This window comes from Saccopteryx leptura, chromosome 1, assembly GCF_036850995.1.
Source record: "Saccopteryx leptura isolate mSacLep1 chromosome 1, mSacLep1_pri_phased_curated, whole genome shotgun sequence".
In the NCBI taxonomy this organism is placed as follows: domain Eukaryota; kingdom Metazoa; phylum Chordata; class Mammalia; order Chiroptera; family Emballonuridae; genus Saccopteryx; species Saccopteryx leptura.
The window spans coordinates 218,129,288-218,152,046 of NC_089503.1; the positions used below are offsets into that span (position 1 = coordinate 218,129,288).

A 22,759-nucleotide genomic window follows, 5' to 3' on the forward strand; every position below is an offset into this window, starting at 1 on the left:
AAGGACCCAAGTTCGAGACCCTGAGGTAGCTAGCTTGAGCACGGGCTCATCTGGTTTGAGCAAGGCTCACCAGCTTGGACCCAAGGTCGATGGCTTGAGTAAGGGGTCATTTGATCTTCTGTAGCCCCCCTGGTCAAGGCACATATGAGAAAGCAATCAATGAACAACTAAGGTGCCGCAACGAAGAATTGATGCTTCTCATCTCTCCCCCTTCTGTCTGTTGTCCCTATCTGTCCCCCCCTCTCTCTCTGTCACAAAACAAAAACAAAAACCAAACAACAAAAAACCCCCACGCAGACCTCTCCTTTGTGTCTGGTTGAGTTTTCTGCCCACATAGTTTTTAGAAACCCCACCTTGGATATTGCCAACAAAATTTTCACACCCATTAGATGTAAAATTTTAAATTATTGTATATCAAGAGCAGAAAGAGGCCATTTCTATTCAAAAAGAAAAAAAAATGGAGAAGAGGTTTTGGATTGAAATTCTTGGATTCTCTATAGCATAGAAATAAAACTATTTTAAAAGTACTCAGCACAGCCTGACCAGGCGGTGGCGCAGTGGATAGAGCGTCAGACTGGGATGCGGAAGACCCAGGTTTGAGACCCTGAGGTCGCCAGCTTGAGCGTGGGCTCATCTGGTTTGAGCAAAAATTCACCAGCTTGGACCCAAGGTCGCTGGCTCCAGCAAGGGGTTCGGTCTGCTGAAGGTCCGCAGTCAAGGCACATATGAGAAAGCAATCAATGAACAACTAAGGTGTCGCAATGCGCAACGAAAAAACTAATGATTGATGCTTCTCATCTCTCCGTTCCTGTCTGTCTGTCCCTGTCTATCCCTCACTCTGACTCTGTAAAAAAATAAAAAAATTTAAAAAAGAATAATTAATTAAAAAAAAAGTACTCAGCACAAAAGTTTTTACTTAAACAACTGTTTGATTAAAAGGGCTTAGAAAAAGGTACAGAGAATTCACAATCAACAAAGAAATAAGGTCAAGGGGCGTCCACGTAGTGAAGGGTCAGGGCCAGGGACTCTAATGAAGCCCTTTATAGATCAGGATCCTGCAGAACTGGTAGATTTTGCAACCACAAAGGAGAATCAGGCCATCTCTGGAAGAACAAATTAGCAAATCAGATACTGTTCCTTGATCAGAAAAAAAAAGGTATCTCAACAAAGGAAATGCCAGTTAAAATATTTTACTCAAAAAATCCTGCACCCTCTTGAAAGGGGAGAATTTTAAACCATAATGTAATCCAAGTTAATAGTTGCCTACTTAGAGCCCCCAGATGTCATTTGCATTAGAATTGTAATGCTAACACTATTTTGTCCACTTCAATAAATCTTCAAATTTTTGCCAGCTGGATCTTGATATGTACTATGTTCACTAAGGAAATATCTTATGAAAAGTGATTGTATCTTAATTCTTATATGAGGGTCAGGGATACAATTCTTCAAATAGATTAATACAATCATCAGGAGCAAAAAATAATTTTTTAAACTAAGTAACAGCTATGAAAATACTTTCTCTTCTTCTCCTACCCATGTTGAAAAGCAGTAATCTTTGTTTAATTTAGGGATATAATGTTAGGGAATAATGTTAAAATACTGGCATATTATATCATTGTATTCACTATTTTAAAAGGGCCAAATCTTTCATCAAGGGTCTTTGAGTAAGAAAATGTATTTATGTCAGTATTTATAAAGCCTAGAGATTTAATGATTGAAGCCTGTGCCACTAGCTTGTACAATGACCCCACTGATCCCTAACTCCTGGTAGTCATATCCTTGTATATAGTCTCCTCCCACACTGACCTGGGCTTACCTGTAATTTATAGGATATTTTGGGAATGGCGTTATATGACTTCCATGGCTACATCATTAAAGATACGGTTTTCATCTTGTTCTCTCTTGGATGCCTGCTCTGAAGAAAGCTGACATGTGACAACACTAAAGAGATTTTATAGAGAAAACTTCATGGCAGAGAACTGAGGCCTCCTAACAGCATTGGTGTGAGTGTGTCATCCTGGAAGTGGACCTCACAACCCCACTCTTCAGATGAATGCAGCCTACTGGTCAAATAAGTTTTTAAATATGATATATGTTTGCTCGCTTATAGTTTGCATTGGGTGTGGGGGACAGGCTGTAAGCAGGCAGGGTGGTTATAACCTGAGGCTTAGTTTTAAGACTAAGCTTTTCTCCACACCCTTGACTGTTGCATGATGTAGGTGGTGCACTCTTATGAGGAATCCCATTATGCCTCAGATAAATGACTTTGTATCAGAGACTTCCTTGTTTGTATATTGGATTAAAGGTTTTGATTTCTATACTACAAAGTGGGGCAGACCAGGAGCTTGCTTGCTCTCGGTTCCTGAGATTAGCATTAGAGGAGAGAGCAGAGAAAGGAGAGCAGAGAAAGGCCACATGGAGGAGAGGAGAGGCAGCCAAGATGGTGGAGTGCTGAAGGAGAAGCCAGTTTGTGTAGAGTTTGTGCAGAGAGAAGGAAGGAGATGGGGAACAGAGGTGAATAAGGCTGGTGAGGTAGATACCTTTGATTCTAGGAAAGTTGGATAACTCAGTGGCTTTGGGAGCCCTGAATGGAAAGGGAAGTGTTTTCCACAGTGTGTATTTCTTGCCTGCTGGGTGCAAGCTAGGATTAAAGGTGATGGCTCACCAGTTTTTGGCTCCGTTGTTTCATTACTGTCTGTCTGAATCTAATACGAACTTGCACGGGCCAGGCGGCTGTGATGGTGTCTGTGGCTACTGGCCTTACACAGCCCCAGCCATCATCTTGACTGCAATTTTGTAAGACCTTGTGGAAAGCAGTCCCTAGATTCCTGACCCATCCAAATTGCTAAGATAATATGTTTATTGTTGTAAATCACTAAGTTTGGGATAATTTGGTACTTCAGCAATAGACTGCAAAGTCTTCCCCCACCCCCAGGAAATGCTAATAGAAAAACAAATGAATACACTCATTTTAAGACATTTACAAAGTCAATTAACAGTGATAAGGTGCCAAGGAACTGTAAAACTTAGCATTAGCAATACCATTTTCAAGAGGAAAAGTCAAGCCTCTTATCTTCTCCTTTCTGTGGAGAAAGGAAAGAGAATAATGCAGGAGCTTCCTGATTTACAAGGGCAACTGGGTCATCCAGTCAATAGTTTAGCTAATTCCTGGAATTTTCTGAAAGGGTGCCTGGGGCCACTTGCCACACAGAGCAAAGAAGATAGAACTTATCTGAAAACAATGTTTATGTACCTTAATCAAGAATTCCTACACTCAGACTCACCCTAAAGTCATGGGAGTAATGTATACCTCTAGACACAGGGATCACGAGCCTCTCCTTACCCACCCCAACTGGAATGTGATTTGGTCTATAAAATCAGCCACAGAATGGTAGGGACTTTCTACATGATTTGGGATTGTGCCCCATGTAGCTAACCAGCTAATTAATAAACTCTTCAAAAATTCATCTGGACTTGATGTCTTTGGGGAACTCGCTGGGTACATTACAACATAACCTCTGTGGTTACAAATAATTCAGGCCTTCTCTCAAGGAATTTGCCACTGAGTTCTTTATTTCTCTAAGTATTGTATCAAGACCACCAGTGTTGGCATTATCTGGGAATTTGTTAGAAATACAGAATATCAAGTTCTACCCCAGACCTACTGAATCAGAATCTGTATTTCATGAGATTCCCCTGGTACATGTATGTACACCAAACTTTGAGAAGAAGGACTATTTGACTCCTAGTGGAAACCCTAGCTATATATTACGAGAACTTTCAAAAAATATTGTTGGACCACTCCCGTGAAGGAGAGGCGGAAACCACAGCAACAGCCCTAGTGGGCAGGCACCGGAAATGCCCATACCCGAATGCCCTAGGCAGCAACAGCAGAGGGAGTGGCAGGCCTGCAGACAGACCACAACTAGGGAACACAGAGGCCACACCCAGTAGACTCCGGTGGCCAAAACCTTCTTTTACACAGAAAAAATGAGAAGGCAGAGAAATGCAACACAAATGAATCAAGAGAAATCCCCAGAAAAGGACCTGAATGAGTCAGATATAACCAAATTGCCAGATGCAGAGTTTAAAATAATGATTGTTAGGATGCTCAAAGATATTAAAACAACAATAGATGGTCATTATGAACACCTAAATAAAGAGATAGCAAATATAAAAAAGGACACTGAAATAATAAAAAGGAATCAGTCAGAAATGACAAATACAATATCAGAAATGAAGATCACAATGGAAGGAATTAAAAGCAGGATGGATGAAGCTGAGAATCGAATCAGCGAGTTAGAGGACAAGATAAATAAAGGCAGGGAAGCAGAGCAGAAAAAAGAAAAGAGACTCAAAAAGTCTGAGGAAACTCTAAGAGAGCTCTGTGATAACATGAAGAGAAATAACATCCGCATCATAGAGGTTCCTGAAGAAGAAGAGAAAGAACAAGGGATAGAGACTGTTCAAACATATCATAGCTGAAAACTTCCCTCAATTAAGGCAGGAAAACATCTCACAAGTTCAAGAAGCACAGAGGACTCCATTAAAGAGAAACCCAAAGAAATCTACACCAAGACACATTATAATTAAAATACCAAAGCTAAGTGATAAAGAGAAAATATTAAAAGCTGCTAGAGAAAAAAAAAGACTATCACCTACAAAGGAGCCCCCATAAGGAGGGCATCCGACTTCTCAACAGAAACACTTGAGGCCAGAAGGGAATGGCAAGAAATATTCAAAGTAATGCAGAACAAGAGCCTACAACCAAGACTACTTTATCCAGCAAGGCTATCATTTAAAATTGAAGGAGAAATAAAAAGCTTTCCAGACAAAAAAAAAAACTCAAGGAATTCACTACAACCAAACCAAGGCTGCAAGAAATGCTAAGGGACCTGTTGTAAACAGATCAAAGGAGAAAAAAATATATAGCAAAAGAGTTTTAAAGAATAAAATGGCAATAAACAATTACATATCAATTAAAAAAAATACTGTTGGAGAAGCCCATGCCCAGAATTGATGATTTAATTTATTTGGGTTGAGTTCTAGCATGGCTGTGGATCTAAATATCCTTCAGAATTTTTCCCCTAGAAAAACTACATCGAAGTTTCAGATCAGTTGGGACTACCTAGCATGCTCCAGTTCTAGTTCTAGAAGTCAGGTATACGTAGGTGTTGGGTAGATAAAATATATATATTATGCTCACTTTGTTAAAGATGGTGCTGCCCACATGGAAGCTGTCGCCCAGGTGATATTTGATATTAATGTGTGTTGGGGGCGGGCTGTGGGCAGGTAGGATCCTTGTAGCCTGGGGCTTGGTTTTGGGATTAAGCCTTTCCCACCCTTTTTGGTGTGGGGTGGTACAATCCCATCATGCCCCAGATAAGTGACTTTGTATCAGAGACTTCCCCATTTTGTATATTGGATTAAAGGTTTTGATTTCTACACTATAAAATGGGGGCAGAACGGGAGCTTGCTCTCTTGGTTCCTGTGATTAACATTAGAGGAGACAGCAGAGAGGAGAGCAGAGAAAGGCCACGTGGAGGAGGCCAGGAGAAGCAGCCAAGATGACGGAGTGTTGAAGGAGAAGCCAGTTTGTGCAGTTTGTGCAGGGAGAAGGAAGGAGATGGGGAACAGAGGTGAATAAGTCTGGTGAGCTAGAAACCTTTGATTCTAGGAAACTCGGATAAGCCAGTAGCTTTGTGAGCACTGAATGTGAGTGGGTTTTGGAGCCCATTGTGTGTTTTTTACTTGCCCGCCGGGTGCAAGCTAGGATTAAAGATGATGGCCCACCAGTTTTTGGCTCTGTTGTTTCTTTACCGACTGTCCGAATCCAATGCGAACCTACATGGGCAAGGGGGCTGTGATGGTGGCCCTGGCCACTGGCTTTACAGTAGGTATGTCCCTGAAAGTGGTGTGGAGGAACTATGGATACATGTCAGTTTGAATCTGCTGTCTAGGACCACTCAGAACCAGGTGTTGAATACCCTAATGTTTTAGGGATGCTTACACACCTGTCAGATTAGGACCAAACATTTTTTTAGTTTCATCGTTCCTAGATGGCAAAATGGAAGTAATTAAGGTTTTCACAAGCCTTTGGAAACTTTACTGTTGAGCTGACACCACTAAATAAAGATTTCCAGTATGATGGGTGCTGTTGGTCAAATAAGTTTGTAAATATGATTTATAGGTTTGCTCGCTTATAGTTTGCATTGGGTGTGGGGGACAGGCTGTAAACAGGCAGGGTCGTTATACCCTAAGGCTTAGTTTTAAGACTAAGCCCTTCCCACCCTAAGTGACTTTGTATCAGAGACTTCCTTGTTTGTATATTGGATTAAAGGTTTTGATTTCTACACTATAAAATGGGGCATAATGGGAGCTTGCTCTCTCTCGTTTCCTGAGATTAGCATTAGAGAGAAGAGCAGAGAAAGGCCAGATGGAGGAGAGGAGAGGCAGCTAAGATGGTAGAGTGCTGAAGGAGAAGCCAGTTTGTGTCGAGTTTGTGCAGAGAGAAGGAGATGAGGAACAGAGGTGAATAAGGCTGGTGAGGTAGAAACCTTTGATTCTAGGAAACTTGGATAAGTCAGTGGCTTTGGGAGCCCTGAATGGAAAGCGAAGTGTTTTTCCACTGTGTGTATTTCTTGCTCCCCAGGTAGAAGCTAGGATAAAGGTAATGGCCCACCAGTTCTTGGCTCCATTGTTTCATTATCGTCTGTCTGAATCTAATGCGAACCTGCACTGGCCAGACGGCTGTTATGGTGGCCATGGCTACTGGCCATACTGGTGCTAACAAATGTTTGACCAATTAAGTAGTAAGTAGCTCAAATTGGCAACTGGAAGTACCACTTGTATGTAAGAGGTGGGGAAGAGGAATGCACGGATTGTCTGAGTGTTTTTTTGTTTTGTTTTTCCTAATGCCTCCCTAGTGACAGAAACAATGCTTGGCATGCTCTTAATAAATATTTGTAGGTTAAATAAATCCCTCAAAAGACAATAATTTTTAAAAACTAAGTAACAGCTATGAAAATACTTTCTCTTCTCCCCCTTCGTCTGTTGGGAAGCAATAATTTTTGTTTAACTTAGGAATCTAATGTTACGGAATTCATTCATTCAAAGTTAATGAACGTGTCATGTTAGTGAATCTGCAGTGGGTATTGTGGAGGCTGTCTTACCAAAGGTTTTTTAAATAAAGGTCCAAATATGCTTTGAAAAATTAAAACTTGTGCCCAGACTCAGTGTCATGTTTCAAATTTCTTGCCTAGTTTGCCTTCGGTTCCTCATTTGGAGGCTGGCTGAAGGATGTGATCCTTGCCCTTGAATCTCCTTCCTTTGTGGTTTTTTCGGTCTGTGCGTCTACGTTTCCCAGGCGGAGGAGCGCGTGCCGCGGCTGCGCCCATTGGCGCGCGCGGCGGCGCGGATTTGCAGTTGCAGGCGGCCGAGGCTGCTAGGACCCAGGGGAAGCCGCTCCTCTCCGGCTGCAGAGCCTCCAGGCCGAGCCGTCCCGCCCACTTCTCGCCCCTCTCCCTCCCTCCCGGGTCTTGGCATCTCCTGGGGGCGGAAAGCCCCGCCAGCCCTGACAGCGGGCCGGTCCCGCAGCTTGGTGGGGTCTGGGCGCGGATGCTCGCCGGTGGGGACCGCGGGCTGCATCATTTCCCGCTAGGACCCGGCCCGGCTCTCCCAGCGCAGCGCGCACCGCCCCGCGGGCTAGCCTGGGGACCCGCGCACCCGCGGCTCCGCGCGGGCCGGGGACTGGGCGCGTGGGCTGGGCCGGGCACACCGCCCCCACGGGCCCGCGGCGCGGCGTGGCTTCCCGGCTCCTCCTCTACCCCAGCCTTCCTGCTGCCCGCAGCGCTCCCGGGGGCAGCCGGCGGATGCGAGCCGCCCGGCGCCCGGACTTGGCGTGCGCCTGCGGACCCGGGGCGAGCCTGGGCCGGCTCCCGAGCCGGAGTTGTGAGGCGTGGCTGGGTGGAGGAGGCGCTTGCGGGGGGCGGGGGGCGTGGGTCTCCCCGGCGGGCGGGAGGGACCGAGCCGGCGGCGCCGGACAATGAGCCGGGCAGCAAGACGCTGCGGCCACTTATAGGGGGAGGCGGGCCGGCCGGTGCCTCCGCGCCTCAGCGGCCCCACCTGCGAGAAGAGGGCGGGATGCCCGAGCCAGGTGTCCCGGCGCTATAAGGCCCATCAGGGCCGGGCGTCCCGGCGCTGGTTCTCGTATTCCCACTGGGCTGCCTGCAGGCTTTGGCTGGGGACGGGTCATTGCGGGGAGTCCTCGGAGCAGCCGCGATGGCTAGCACCAGGAGCATTGAGCTGGAGCACTTTGAAGAACGGGACAAAAGGCCGCGGCCGGGGTCGCGGAGAGGGGCGCCCAGCTCCTCCGCGGGCAGCAGCAGCTCGGGCCCCAAAGGGAACGGGCTCATTCCCAGCCCGGCGCACAGTGCGCACTGCAGCTTTTACCGCACGCGCACCCTGCAGGCCCTGAGCTCGGAGAAGAAGGCCAAGAAGGCGCGCTTTTACCGGAATGGGGACCGCTACTTCAAGGGCCTGGTGTTTGCCATCTCCAGCGACCGCTTCCGGTCCTTCGATGCTCTGCTCGTAGAGCTCACTCGCTCCTTGTCGGACAACGTGAACCTGCCCCAGGGCGTCCGCACCATCTACACCATCGACGGCAGCAGGAAGGTCACCAGCCTGGATGAGCTGCTGGAAGGTAGGAGGGGAGGGCCGGACGCGGCAGGTGCGGCCCAGCAGGTGCAGCGGCTGCGGGCCCGCGCGTGTACGCCTACCCGCGCTGGGGGGAGCCTGCGGGGTGCCTTCTAGGCGGGCACAGGAATTGTACGGACATGTGTGCTTTCCCCTAGGTTTTGTGTGTGGAGTGCCCTCCCACCTATACTCTGTCCTTCCCGAGAGGTTTACCTTTAAAAAAAAGAAAAAATTCTAACGGGCTTTGGGCTTTGGTGACATCTCTTAAAACTGCGAACTCGTTTTGTTTTGTTTTGTTTTTGAAGTAAAAGCTATTTGAAAAAGTGACTTGCCAGTGAGGATCTGCGTAACCCTTTAGTTACCAAGCTGTTTGTTCAGTCCTCTCTGTGTGGACCTCAGTGTAGGCACCTGTGGTGTGCCAGGCTCCAGGGCCCTCTTGTACCGGCTCTCTTCAGAAGCTGTGGTTGTGAAACACTCTGGGTAGGCTTTCCAGGTTTGGTTTTTAGCAGGAGTCATGAAGTCAGGAGAGGGGATCATAGCGTATGTCTCTCAACCTTGGCTGCATCTTGGGTCACTGCAGATTTTAAAAACTACAGGTGCCTCCCCCTCCCCATACACACACACTTTGCTCCATGTTAGGATATAATTGATTTGGGTTGTGGTCTGGGTATCCAGAGTTGTAAAAGCACCGCAGGTGATTTGAATTTGCAGCCAAGGTTGAAAACCACTGTGCTACTGGGTTTTCCACATTTGGGTTGGTGATGAGGTGAGTCAGGGTCAATCTCTCTTGCCTTCTCTGCCACTGAAATTCACTAGTTAGGATGCTGATTAGAGGCCATTGGCATCAGCTGTTGGTTGTCAAAGTCTTCACTAGGGTGTCAACCCTGTTTCACTTAAAGGGAATGATTGGCTGCAGGTTGTGTCAGTCCTTGAATTCCTGCAGTGCTCTTCTGTCCTTTCAGGGGAAAAGAAAAGGCATTACTGAGTATAAGCATACTGAATAGGCTTCGCAGGTTGGGTTCCAGACCACCACAATAGAGCCACTATTGCAATCAAGTGAGTCGTGATCTTTTCGCTGGTGGAGGGTCTTGAAGAACGCAACACCTGTGAAGGGCGGTAAAACCAACTGCCACTAGAACGAGGTATGCCTGTAAGTAAAAACCCATTTCCAGATCTAAACAACACCTGTAAAGACCAGACAAGCACCCCCCAAGTATCTGCTGACTATGTGTTTACATACAGTCTACTGTCATGCGTCTTTCTTAAGGTATATGGCGCATTCCATGTAGTCATAGCGCTATTGGCTTGGCAGGGAAAGGAAACTGAATTGTCCGCCAACTGTTTTTCTTACATTATTTCATCATGGCCTTAGGTTCTGAAGGCGTTCCGCCCATTTTACACAAAAGGAAACTAAAGCAACAGCCAATAGCCTTGTCCCACAGGACCTGTAGTATATGCTCTTTCATCTACAGTTCACCTCTAATAAACTGGTGTGGCCACCCTGAGGAGTCCTGGAAGTGACTGAGTTTCTCTATTTATTCACAGATACCAGAGGTTTTCTCTGCTTTGGCTAGATGAGGACTCAGTCAAAATTAAGTTGTTTCTTCAGTCTAAGTGTGTTATAGACTTCGCACATTCTCTTGGTCATTTGTGTGTTTTGGTTTTAAAGGCTTCCTGAGGAGGCTAGGACAACCAGAACAGTATAACTAAAGATACATTGTTTAAAGGGCTGTATAGCTTTTCTTTATGTTGTTAAAAACTTTAAGTCAACATTTGTCTACATATTTCAAAACCGAGTAACAAGTTTTCTGACACTAGATTAGCGGCCCTGTGGAAAGATCAAGGCAATGCCTATGGATTTAGCATCCATTACTCACCTGCTCTTGGAATACTGTGCCTGCTGTGGTCTGAGGATTTTACGATCTTTCTCTGAAGTAATTTTAACAGTGATTTGCTATGTGAAATTAACTCCAAAGACGAATGTCATCATAGGGGAGATGGTCAAGATGACTATTATGCACATTAATTAATGAGAACACACACTATACTCCTAAGTTTGTCATTGCCCAGATGGTACATAGTCCACAGAGTCTAATTCTCAAATAGTAGTTTCAACTATATATGGAAGGTTGACACATTTTCTTTCAGTTAATCATGTATTCACTGATTTTGGAAGATAGCACCCATAGAGTCCCAGTTATACCACCATGTGATTAATAATGTAACACAAATATTTGCACAACAGAAACGTTTTCTGGGTCTAGCCAATTGCCTACTTCTTTCAAGCAGTATTTAGTTACTGTGAAGGAAGAAAATTTATGCACCTCTTTGTCTTAGTGGCATTCTCTTTAACAATGGATCTTTGTCTAAGCCTTGAATTTTCCAGTAATGAGTGGAATACCCTGTTGCAAGAGAGTTTTTAAAGAAAGAATCATCAATGCTTAATGACAATCATTCAAGAACTTAAATAGTTTCAACTTTTAATTAAGATTGTGTGCTCTAGTGTTTAGATTTATCATGCAGGAGAACTTAGTTTTTATTTGCTAAAAATAGATCTGTAATATTTCCCACATTGTCAAAATTGACTTTATTTCATCTTGGTTCATCTTTTTAAATCTAGATTCTCTGCTAGTATTTTTTACACCATTAAGTTTGACTGTTCTTCTCTGCCTCTTCTATCCCACCAAGTTGGTGATTTAGGACAGTGGTCCTCAACCCCCGGGCCGTGGACCGGTACCGGTTCGTGGACCATTTGGTACTGATCCGCAGAGAAAGAATAAATAACATGAAACATTGTCAGAATAACAAATTTAACTACAGCCTGAATAATGAGGACATGCTTGTTCCTCCTTTAACTTAGCCCAATAAATATCGTAAGTTCGACAATTATATTTAAAAATACCACAGTTTTTGCGCCGGTCCACATAATTTTATTTTGTGCATTTATCCGTCCCACCCTAAAGGTCGGTCCGTGAAAATATTTTCTGACATTAAACCAGTCCGTGGCCCAAAAAAGGTTGGGGACCACTAGTTTAGGAGACACCGTTTCCTACATTGTTTTTAGTAGAGAATAGAGAAAGTGATGACTTAAGCCCGCTGGGCATGAACACTCAGAACTCCAATCCCATTGAACTCAGATGACAAAAGAAATTTGCATGGCCCAGATTTTTTTTCCCTGCCCTTGACCTTGAGAGTCTCTGGCAACTAAAACAGTATTCAGGTTGTGGCTGGCACTCCTCCTGTGCTACACTAGAGCAGCAGACATCGTCAGCCTATTGGTTTACCTCACCTTGCTGGATTAAACTCAGTGAGTTGGTGGCTGGGTATCCCGGTAATCCTGTTTGTTCTTTAAAACTGGAAGGGGATCTTCTCACAGAGGTTATTTGTTAAAACCATCAACATTGGGAAAATCAGGTTGAGCTGTGTGAAGCCATGAGCCAGCCAAGTTCGTACCATCTCTGACACATCACTGAGGGTGTCCAAATGACTCATTCCTGAATTCTCACATTCAGGACTCAGCGTCAGAACTCCCGGTCTCATTTTGTTCTGTGAGTGTTCTCCCTTACTGAACACTTTGGTTGTGTTTATAAGTGTTTGATATCCTAAAGAGAAATGGGATCCCTGGGTTCTACTACCTGTGGATTTGAAGAAAACTCACTTGAATTCTCTGGGCCTCAGTGTCCTTTTCTGTTAAATGAAAAGTTGGCAGATCCTCTTAAGTTAAATCCCTTCTAGTCTAAAAGTATGTGTCCTTTCATAACCTGGGTGGCTATTACTGAATATATGATGGCCTGGGCTGCCTTTCCCTACTGAGAACCTGTCTTCCAGAAAATTGACAAGGCTGCCGGTGTCCTCCTACAAGCAAGGAGTGGGTGTGTGGCCCTGACATGATTGACAGGAGCCAAAACAATTAATAGCTCCTAGTCTCTGCCTCTCTCATTCCAAAGTAAAATATTGTTTTGTGTTATTTCTGCCTGTTACTTCTCAGTCAACAGTAAATAAGCTGATTGAATATAATATTTTGGCATGTGGGAGATTTTTTTAATGCTTTTGATAAGGGATACTTCCATTCTTCAGGTTAACTTGAAAAATCACATTAATTACTTTGAATTTGAGAAGAATAAGACTCTAAAAAAATTAAGCACTTCAGATTTCTGAGGTTCTCTTACTAAAACCTAGTTTATTGAATCTATTTGGTTAGGTCAATCTCTTTGAAGATGATAAACTAAAATAAGTTACTGAGAGAGTTTCAAGTAAAAAATGAGTCTGTATAAGAACCCATCTCATAGGTTATTTTCCCCCCTGAAAGGTAGATTTTTATAGTGATAATAGAAACTGAGCTCATGGAACTGGTTATAGGATTATGTTTCTTTCCTCACTGTGAGTTATATTTGCACACTTAAGTCAAAAGCTGTCCACATTAAAAGCGCATGTGGTGGCCTGACCTGTGGTGGCGCAGTGGATAAAGCATCAACCTGGAAACACTGAGGTTGCCGGTTCAAAACCCTGGGCTTGCCTGGTCAAGGCACATATGGGAGTTAATGCTTCCTGCTCCTCCCCCGTCCTCCATCTCTCTCTCTCTCTCTCTCTCTCTCTCTCTCTCTCTCTCTCTTCCCTCTCTATAATGAATAAATAAAATCTTTAAAAAAAACGCATGTGATGATTGGACATGGCAGCTTAACATTGAGTCTTAGGTCTGTAAAGCCTTCTCTACCTGGTAGAATTCTAGATTTTCTAAGACCAGCTTCACCTATCACCTCTCTGTGGAGTCTCTTCACAGACCTCAGGGATATCAGTCTCAAATAGTTGTTGACTGAGAGCATATTTTGCTGTTGCAGGTGCTGGGGGATAGTTTCTTACTTGAAGATACTCACATTCAGCCTGACCGGTAGTGGCTCAGTGGATAGAGCGTCAATCTGGGATGCTGAGGTCCCAGGTTTGAAACCCTGAGGTCAAAGCTTGAGCACAGGCTCACCAGCTTGAGCGTGGGATCATTGACATGATCCCATGGTCACTGACTTGAGTCCAAAGATCTTTGGCTTAAAGCGCAAGGTTGCTGGCTTGAGCAAGGGGTCACTGGCTTGGCTTGAGCTCCCCGGTTGAGGGACGGATGAGAAGCAATCAGTGAACAATTTAAAGTGACGCAACTACTAGTTGATGCTTCTCATCTCTCTCCCTTCCTGTCTGTTTCCCTCTCTGTTTCTGTCTCACCTCTCAGAAAAAAAATGGTGCTCACATTTAGAGGGAGAGAGGTAGCTAATATGTGCACATGCACACACACACACACACACACCCCTACAGTTGTTCAGTGAAGGTGCTGTATTGCTGCACTGGCCAGGATGATGAATACAGCTTTCCAGAGGAACAGATGTTGGAGCCAAGGGCTGAGGTCAAGCTTTTAACTCTTCCCTCTACTCCACAGCCCTTTTCTTTGCCTCTGGTATAACACTTACCTTTGTAATTCACGGTATACTGGGTCTGTCTTTTGCACTAGACTGAGAGCATGGTGAGGTCAGGGATCCTGGACATGCAATAAATTCATTGAACACATAGCCCAGAAAAGTAATGTACTTCTAAATAAATGATTTTTACTTTCAAATAATAATTTTTACTTCTAAGTAAATACTACAGAAACTGATTTTATTTCCCCTGGCTGTCAAGGGAAGTTTTGTATGAGTTCAGCTTGAGTTGGGTTGTTCCTATGTATGTGAAAGGACGTATTTTGAAAAATTGGAAGAAGAAAGAATTTTTTTTAATTTTTAAAATTATTTATTTATTTTTACAGGGACAGAGAAAGAGTCAGAGAGAGGGACAGACAGGAATGGATGACAGAATTTTAAGATGAGAAGCATCAATCATCAGTTTTTCATTGTGACACCTTAGTTGTTCATTGATTGCTTTCTCATATGTGCCTTGACCACAGGCCTTCAGCAGACCGAGTAACCCCTTGCTTGAGCCAGTGACCTTGGGTCCAAGCTGGAGAGCTTTTTGCTCAAGCCAGATGAGCCCGCGCTCAAGCTGGCAACCTCGGGGTCTGGAACCTGAGTCCTTCTGCATCCTGGTCTGACGCTCTATCCACTGCGCCACCATCTGGTCAGGCAAGAAAGAATATTTTTAAATCCAATTATATTTCAGTTAAATCAAAGGTGCAGTGCTCACTTACCATTGTGGGAGGAATGCCTCTTCCCTAGTACCTGCTTCTGTAAATTTGATTCTTCATCTCATTTCCTTATAACATGGAAATTCAGACATGCAATAATATAGCAGCAAATAACTCTTTCCAGAGGTCATGGGAAGTGAAATTTTAATTTGGAGAATAAAGAATTCTAAAGGGTTGAGGGAAGGAAGGGGGGGATGTTTGGGCGATCATTTATAAGATTAGAGTATGCCATAATAATATTCTGATAGTTATAAGAAAAGATAAATATTTTATGAGGTTTTGAGCTGTGGAAATGGATATTTCATGGTCCTGTGATGTGAACGAAAGGAAACTCGGTTCCCTTGGGCTGTGGTGGTCAGACGACCTTCCTCACTGCCTGTGGAGCTGGGACCTGCTGCAGGCTTGTCGCTCTCGCTGGGTCTCTTTCTCCCCACCCCACCTGCTCATGCTCCCGCCACTAATACTTTTTATTTATCTCTTCTGATTAAATAACCACCCTAAGGAATAGGGATTCTTTTTCTTCTCAGCACTATTACCATTTATTAGATGTTTTATACGCTGTCCTTGTGTGAGGGATTTTACACGCTTCATCGCGTTTGATGCTTGTAAACCCCTGTGCAATATGGCTGCCCTGTCTTCCTCATTTTACAGATGGGGAAGCTGAGACTCAGAGAATAAAGAAATGACCTAAGAGATGGGGCTAGAAATTGAGGCCTTTCTCCCTCCCTGGCGTTTTGAACTTCTGTATTTTGAACTGCGGTGCTATCTACCGCCTGTGGGGAAGTGGGCTTCTTTCTGACCCGAGGTTTACACAGCTCCTGTTGGATCAGCAGTCCGGAGCACCACCACGCAGCCAAACCTGCTTCCACTTGTGTTTTGGAAGTGAAGATTACAGTAGTTCATCCCTTACTGCAGGCATAAAGAAATTTTAGGATGTCTTCTGCATGGTTCCCGAAATAAAACACATCATCTTATACACCTGCAAAGTAACGTGTCTGAATTCAGATTCTGCAGAATTGCCTCGCCTGACCTTGGTTTTTCTCATCTGGTGAAAATGAAAGACAGGTTAGTGAATTGCTAAAGCACCCTTCTCCTTTAAAGTTGAGTGACCTTGGGAAATACCTCTGACTCCATCTGGCTCCATGTTCTTTAAAAGTTGGTTATGTTTTTTGATTGGATGTTGTTATCCAGGTTTAGACAGAATTCTTAGAACCCCCAATAACCTATAAAAGAACCTTCTTCATAGAATGTTCTCAGCGAAGGAAAAATGACAAACCCAATGAGGGCTGGGACCACAGTTGTCTTATTTTTTATCCCATGCCACAAATACTTCTGGTATATGATGTTTGATAATTACTTTTACTTTTGTCTCATATATATTTTAAAAGGTGAGAATAGGTGGATATAGCTATTTTAAAAATCTTTTTCAGTTAAGATAGCCAGCAGGACAGTTGCTAGATTTGCAGAAGTAGAACAAGTTATGCAAAAATCAAATATTCATTGTCCCTTCATATTTCAGTTTTTAAATAAGTTTCTGTTCAAGAAAAAAGATGCAGTATATTTTAACAGTTTGTAACTTTCACTAGTGTCTGAGATATCTGACTTGATTTCTCTCTTTAGACACCTGTCATAACCACATTCTTGTGCCTTTATTACTTCTGTGTGTGTTTAAATCCTGAGATTATTCTGAGCCCCTAATATGTTCAGTGTCTACTTTGAGTTAGTTCTCTGACATAGCTAATACCTAGTTTTAACTTTTGCATTCTTAAGCAATGTCTTTAGCAAATTTATTTCATATATAGATTTAATATAATGAGATGCCTTTTTAAATTCTATGAGTTAGAAGTATTTTAAGGCTAAAAGTTTTATTCCTGGCATCAGATGTCCCAGGTTCAATCCCTGGTCAGGGCACACAGATGAAATGACAGTCTGCTTCTCTTACGCTCCCTTTCCCCCTTCTCCCTCTCCCCCTCCTGCAGCCAGTAGCTCAGTTGGTCTGAGTGTCAGCCCCAGGCACTGAAGATAACTCAGTTGATTCAAGATCAGCCCAAGATGGTGTTGCCAGGTGGATCCTGGTCGGGAAGCTGCAGGAGCCTCTCTCTATCTTCCCTCCTCTCGCTTAAAAAAAATATTATTCCTTAAAACATGCTATAATTTTTAGTCTAGTCCAGAGTATTTTTTCTGTTTGCCATGATTTCTCCAGCCTACAACAATAGACTAGACTCATTGTGTAATTTGTCAGAAGCTACTACTTTATAGATGACGATGTGGGGAAATAGTGGTTTGTGAGATCAGCTTGAGTACTTTTGATTTAACATTTACTAATATCTTAAACAAAATGACTAAAATGATCTATAAGTATGACTTTTTGTTTGTGTTCATTAAATTATAACCACTTGCAACCAAAATATATCACAGAAGTTTTGAAATACTGGTATTGATTTATCCCTTCCTTTGCTCTGTATGTTTTTCAAACTTTGGGTTATACTGATAAGTTTTATTTTATTTTTATTTTTTTACAGAGACAGAGAGAGGGATAGATAGGGACAGACAGACAGGAACAAAGAGAGATGAGAAGCATCAATCATTAGTTTTTTGTTGTGACACCTTAATTCATTGATTGCTTTCTCATATGTGCCTTGACCGCGGACCTTCAGCAGACCGAGTAACCCCTTGCTGGAGCCAGCGACCTTGGGTCCAAGCTGGTGAGTTTTGCTCAAACCAGATGAACCCGTGCTCAAGCTGGCGACCTTGGGGTCTTGAACCTGGGTCCTCCGCATCCCAGTCCTATGCTTTATCCACTGCGCCACTGCCTGGTCAGGCTATTCTGATAAGTTTTAAATAACAATGTAATTCTTTTTTTTTTTTCTTAAGTGAGCCTTTATTGAGCACTTCCTCTGAGTCTGGTGCTGATATTCAGGATCTGAGTTACTTCTTACAGCAGCGATTGAGGCTCCCTTTCCCAGTACCCTGGCTCATCATCTTGGTTGTCTTGCTTCACAGTATTTTGCTTCGTCTGCTAAAGAATCAAAAGGATTTGTGGAAACTTAGTACTGGTTATGCTCATATTCATCAAGTCTCTGTGTGAGATGGAACTTGAGCAATAGGCTGATATTAAACTCATCTCTTGTTAGTTTAGTGATCAAAGGTAATAGCTGGAAGATTCCATATGAGCCTCCTAATGAACATAAAAAACTGACAGAAAGTCCTCTAACATGCAGTGGCTCTTTGGTATATAGAAGTGGCCCTCAGCATCTTAAAACAAAATGTGTGTCTTTGTAACCCTCCCCCCCATCAGTAATTCTAGAGCCACCATTTGGAGCTACATAAGGTGCATCCTGCTTGTACATGGCAGCCCTTCAGATGTTTTGAAACCGTGGTCATGCTTTCCTCTAAATTTCCTCTTCGCTTCCCAACCCCTAAACATCACCTCTTTTCTGAGTCCTTCATCACTTGCACTGAAGCTTTTCAAGTCATCCTCATTACCAAGCACTTGCTTAAAATGGGACCAGGGCTTTCTCTTAGATCTCACAGTGAGATGAAGGGGAAGGTGTTAACAGAGGTCTCCAGAAGTTGATGAAACTCTGTCGAGGAAAGTTTTACCTGTGCTTGATGAGCCAAGTGAAGGACTGACCCTATATCCATTCTACCCCAGTGTATTTGCAAATATTAGATGGGCACATTTTGGTCTGAAGATCCCTCTCCCTCCCTCCTTCTCTCTCCCTCCCTCTCTCTCCCTCCCTCTCTCTCCCTCCCTCTCTTTCCCTTCCTCCTTCTCTTTCCCTTCCTCCCTCTCTTTCCCTCCCTCCCTCTCTCTCCCTCTCAATATCCTTAAGATTTCAGTGTTTCCCAACCTTTAGCAATGTTTGGGATACTTAAAAATAAACAGTGTAGAAAGCTAACAGCCAAGTTGCAGAAGCCCAATATTGCCTTCATTACTTTAATTACATTGTAACGTAAATATTTATAAACATAAAGATAGGTGTACTTAGGCAGATAGATCTTACACACCAATAAACCAAAACAAATTGATAGTGTAATAAAACTGTATAGCCCATAAAAATACAAAATAGCAACATAAAGCTGCAGATACTATTTGCTCAGATTAAACTGTCATCCCCGACAGGACCATGGTGCTGAATGCTGCGTTCCGTGTGCTGGTCTTTCAGATGGTGACATGATGAATTGCTTTTGCACTGCCAATGAGCCTTTCATTCCTGCTTAGTACAGTTATGTTCTCTGGCCTTAATTTGTTGTGCACATGTCTTTTACATACATTATGTCCACTTTTTCCTTGTTAACTGCTAGCAAAATTAAACCACTTGATGCCTCGGCGTTGAGACTGTGGACAGAGTAGTAGCTTGGCTGTACTTGATTCAGAAGCAGTTGTTCAGATGTTCCAGAATCGGAGGATATAAACATTTGAAGTCTTACCATCAGAGTCAGCACAGAATTATAATAGCCATGGTGAACTCTTGTGGATTGTGAAATAGAGTTGGCTCAGATGTCAACAGCAAAAGGAGTAATGGATGTGATCTGTAGGTTCCCTCCTACCAGGGGACGAGCGACAATTTCTTTTTCAGTGAGTAAGCTTTAAAGCTTTTGGTTAGTGAGTAGGACTTTTGTTTACATAACGTCTTTGATGTTAGGTTAAACTCCCCCTAAATTGTGATAATGAAACACGGATTTGTGGACACAGTTCTTCATAGGGACTCAGATGTTTGAAGTAGCTTTGGTACCCCTTTATTACGGAAGGTACAGACTGAACAGCTGAATGTGACTTTGGGGAATGACTTGTTTCAGCCACTTGCCTTCAGATACACTGAAAGAGCATTGGTCTCAGAGGTGAAAGATCCCACGTTCTGCCCTTAGTTCTGCCCTTAATTCTGCCCGACAGGGAAGGCCATTCTGTTCATTTTGTGAATGTGATAGTGTGAGTGGGATCAGAGACACACAGCAAGTAAGTACAGAGGGAGCGACTCCAGGCCAGAGGTGCGAACTTTGAGTTACTTTACTGATGCTCAGAAGTGTAAGTTCTGCACACTGTACAGTTCAGGCAGGAAACAAAATTAAGTTGTTTGCCACACAGTAATAAATTAGTCTTCACTTTTCCTCGTCCTGTGTTTCAGCGGGTGTGAGAACTCAGCTCCAATGTGCTGTAGGTGGAGATAGGCTCATTATAACCCACCTGTAGGGAATCTCAGTGCTGATGAAGCACGTCAGACCATCCTGTGGTGAACCATACTCAGCTTTGTTTTCCTTGGTGGCATTCCTTTGGAAGTAATTTGTCTTACTTTTGGAAGTAAAAAAGAATTTAGGTTCCTGAGATTTTATTGTTGTTGTTGCTGATATTAGACCTGAAGTGTCTTTTTTATTTCTCTTTGCCTTTTTTTTTCTGTGTTACCATATTTAAATCTTTGGGTGGGGGTTTCTCTAAGCTGGAACAGTCCTTGTACTATAGACTTGTAAACAAGTTTTCCTTTCCATTATAAAGTTCAGTGTTTGCTTCCACTCAAGAGTTAGGTTAGGTATAGTTTCAACATCCAGACTTTGTGTAACTAATTTTCTGCCATGAATGTCAAAACTGTTTATAATTACAAACTATCAGTGGTGTTAGATAGTTAATGTAAATATTTTAATAGAGGTGGGTGAGAGAGTTTATAGTAACTGATAGAAAAATCGGCTAACATACTGTTTGTTGACATTCCAACTGCATATGGTTGCATGGGCTATAGGTTGCATGGAGCTATTTATAATTTCTGATAGTAACTTGACATTTTAAATGATGATTATTGTGATTTAGCTATTAAAATATATTGAACATATTATATATATGTATATATAATACCCATGATATATATAAATATTCATGCATATATATGCCGTTAATTGAAAGAGACATTTATCGGACTAAAAAGGTTCCTTGGACTCTTGATGCTTTGGTGGTTTGAAGTGAACAAAAGAGTGTTGGTGGGTACTTGACAGCCCTCGTGTCCTGCTTGTTTTCCCATATGCCTTAGCTTGCCTTTTGTTGGACCAGCATGCCCTAAAAGTCCCTCTGGCCATGCATGACGTCTTGCAGGAGCCTGACCCTGAGCCTCTCAGGGTCATTATGTATAAACAGTTATACTGTGCAAAAGTGATGCAAACCCAAACCATGAGATGGGCCAGGTTGTTTTGTAAATAGGCGTTTTTTTCATGACTTTGACAAACATGTTGTGAGTACCTGTTACATACCAGGTGCTGTGCTAGATGTGGGTGATACGAAAGAGGTACAGTCAGTTTTTTCAAGGAGCTAGACAATGGTTTGTAATGAGGGATTGCTTTCAGAGTTATTTGGTGGAATTTAAAAAACCTTACCCACGTGTTCTGGGACCACCTTCTAGTGATTCTGAGTCAGTTGCGCTGGTGAGAGGCCTGGGCATCTGTCCTTGATACAACAAAGTCACCCCCAAATTCTCCATTCATAACCGCGGCAAAAGACAAAGAATAAACGATTATGAGAAACTTATTTTTTTTAACTCACTGAAAGCTTACAGTACAAGAGTATCCAAGAGTGACATAATTTTTAAAGTTTTATTTAGTCTGACTGGTAGTGGCGCAGTGGATAGTGTTGACCTGGAGTGCTGAGGTCACTGGCTCAAGCTGGGGGTCACGGGCTTGGGCTCTGGATGTGGGCTCCTCTATCCTGAGGTCACAGGTTTGGACCCCGGTCAAGGCCATCATGATGAGCCGTCAGTGGATGTACAGATACATGGAACAATGAGTTGAAGCTTCTCTCTCCTTTCCTTTTTCTCTCTCTCCCTCTCTCTCCCCCCTCCTCTACCTAAAAAAGTCATTAAAATAAATTTTAAAAATTTATTTTAAAATGATGACCCATATACCTACAGAAAGGTCATAAAACATACATGCACAGCCCAGTGGGTTATCATGAGTAGAACACCTTTATGATAAGCGGCCATGTCAAGAAATAGGATTGCCAGCATGAGACGCTTTCACTGCATCCCTTCCCAGTTTAACTCTTCCAGGATGTTAGCTATTAAATTTAGCTATTAAAATATATAGAACATATGTATATGTATATACATATACATATACATATATGACAGTGGTGTGGCTCTTGCTCTTCTCGTGTTCTTGCTAACAATGAAGACGTCCTTAATCAATATAGTTAAATTTTGTCTGTTTGGAACTCTGCAGAAATCGACTCCTACTGCATATATTCTTTTGTCACCTTTTGCTCGCTGTGGCGTCATGCAGCTTGTCTGTTCATTACTGTGTAGTAGTGCACTATATGACCACACCAGAATCTATGCTGGGCATGGGGATTGAGTCTCATCTTTGGCTACTGAGCAGTAGTTCTACAAACATACATGTATATGTTTGTATATATAAATAGATAACATTCTGGTGACCATATGCATTAATTTCTGCAGGGACTTTTCCTGGAATGGATTTCTGGGTCATATGTTATGTATGCTGTCAACTTAGCAATAAATAATGCCAACCCTGATTTTCTAAGTGATTGAACCAATTTAGAATCTTCCCAGCAGTATGTGGTGGTTCTGCTGCTTTCCTTTCCTGCCACTGGCAAGTAGTCTTGGCAGATCAGTAAAAAAGAGGCAAGGCAGGAGGAGGAGGAAGGTCATTTCAGGTACATAGGAAGGGATGAGAATAAGAGTAGGAGGAGTTTGAAGGAAACTGCGAATACAGGGGCATGATGCTAACCAAGGAGCCTGTGGGAAAGTAGTGGGAGATGAGGCTGCAGCGTGTGGTCTGCTGAGGAGTTTGTCTCGTGTTCTGAAGGCAGGGAAACAGGCGAGAGACACCAGATCTACATTTTACAGAACTTGCTGTGGCAGCTAATTGTAGGGTGAGGGGGTGACGCCAGATACAAGGAGTTTA

General features: G+C 43.2%; 1 protein-coding gene across 9 annotated transcripts in view; it reads left to right on the forward strand.

Moving 5' to 3' along the window:
• Positions 1-8,042: 8,042 nt before the first annotated feature.
• DCLK2 (doublecortin like kinase 2) overlaps positions 8,043-22,759 on the forward strand; it is a 143,903-nt gene continuing 129,186 nt past the window's right edge. For 7 of the 9 annotated variants that reach the window (XR_010751662.1, XR_010751664.1, XM_066386266.1 and 4 more), the window contains exon 1: positions 8,044-8,701. Coding sequence is in view for 7 of the 9 variants with exons in the window: in XM_066386266.1 (XP_066242363.1) it covers positions 8,281-8,701 (421 nt within the window). In the remaining 2 variants the exon portion in view is untranslated. Of the gene's footprint in view, positions 8,702-22,759 lie in introns of all 9 variants that reach the window. The other 2 variants (XM_066386295.1, XM_066386319.1) reach the window with 1 other exon arrangement.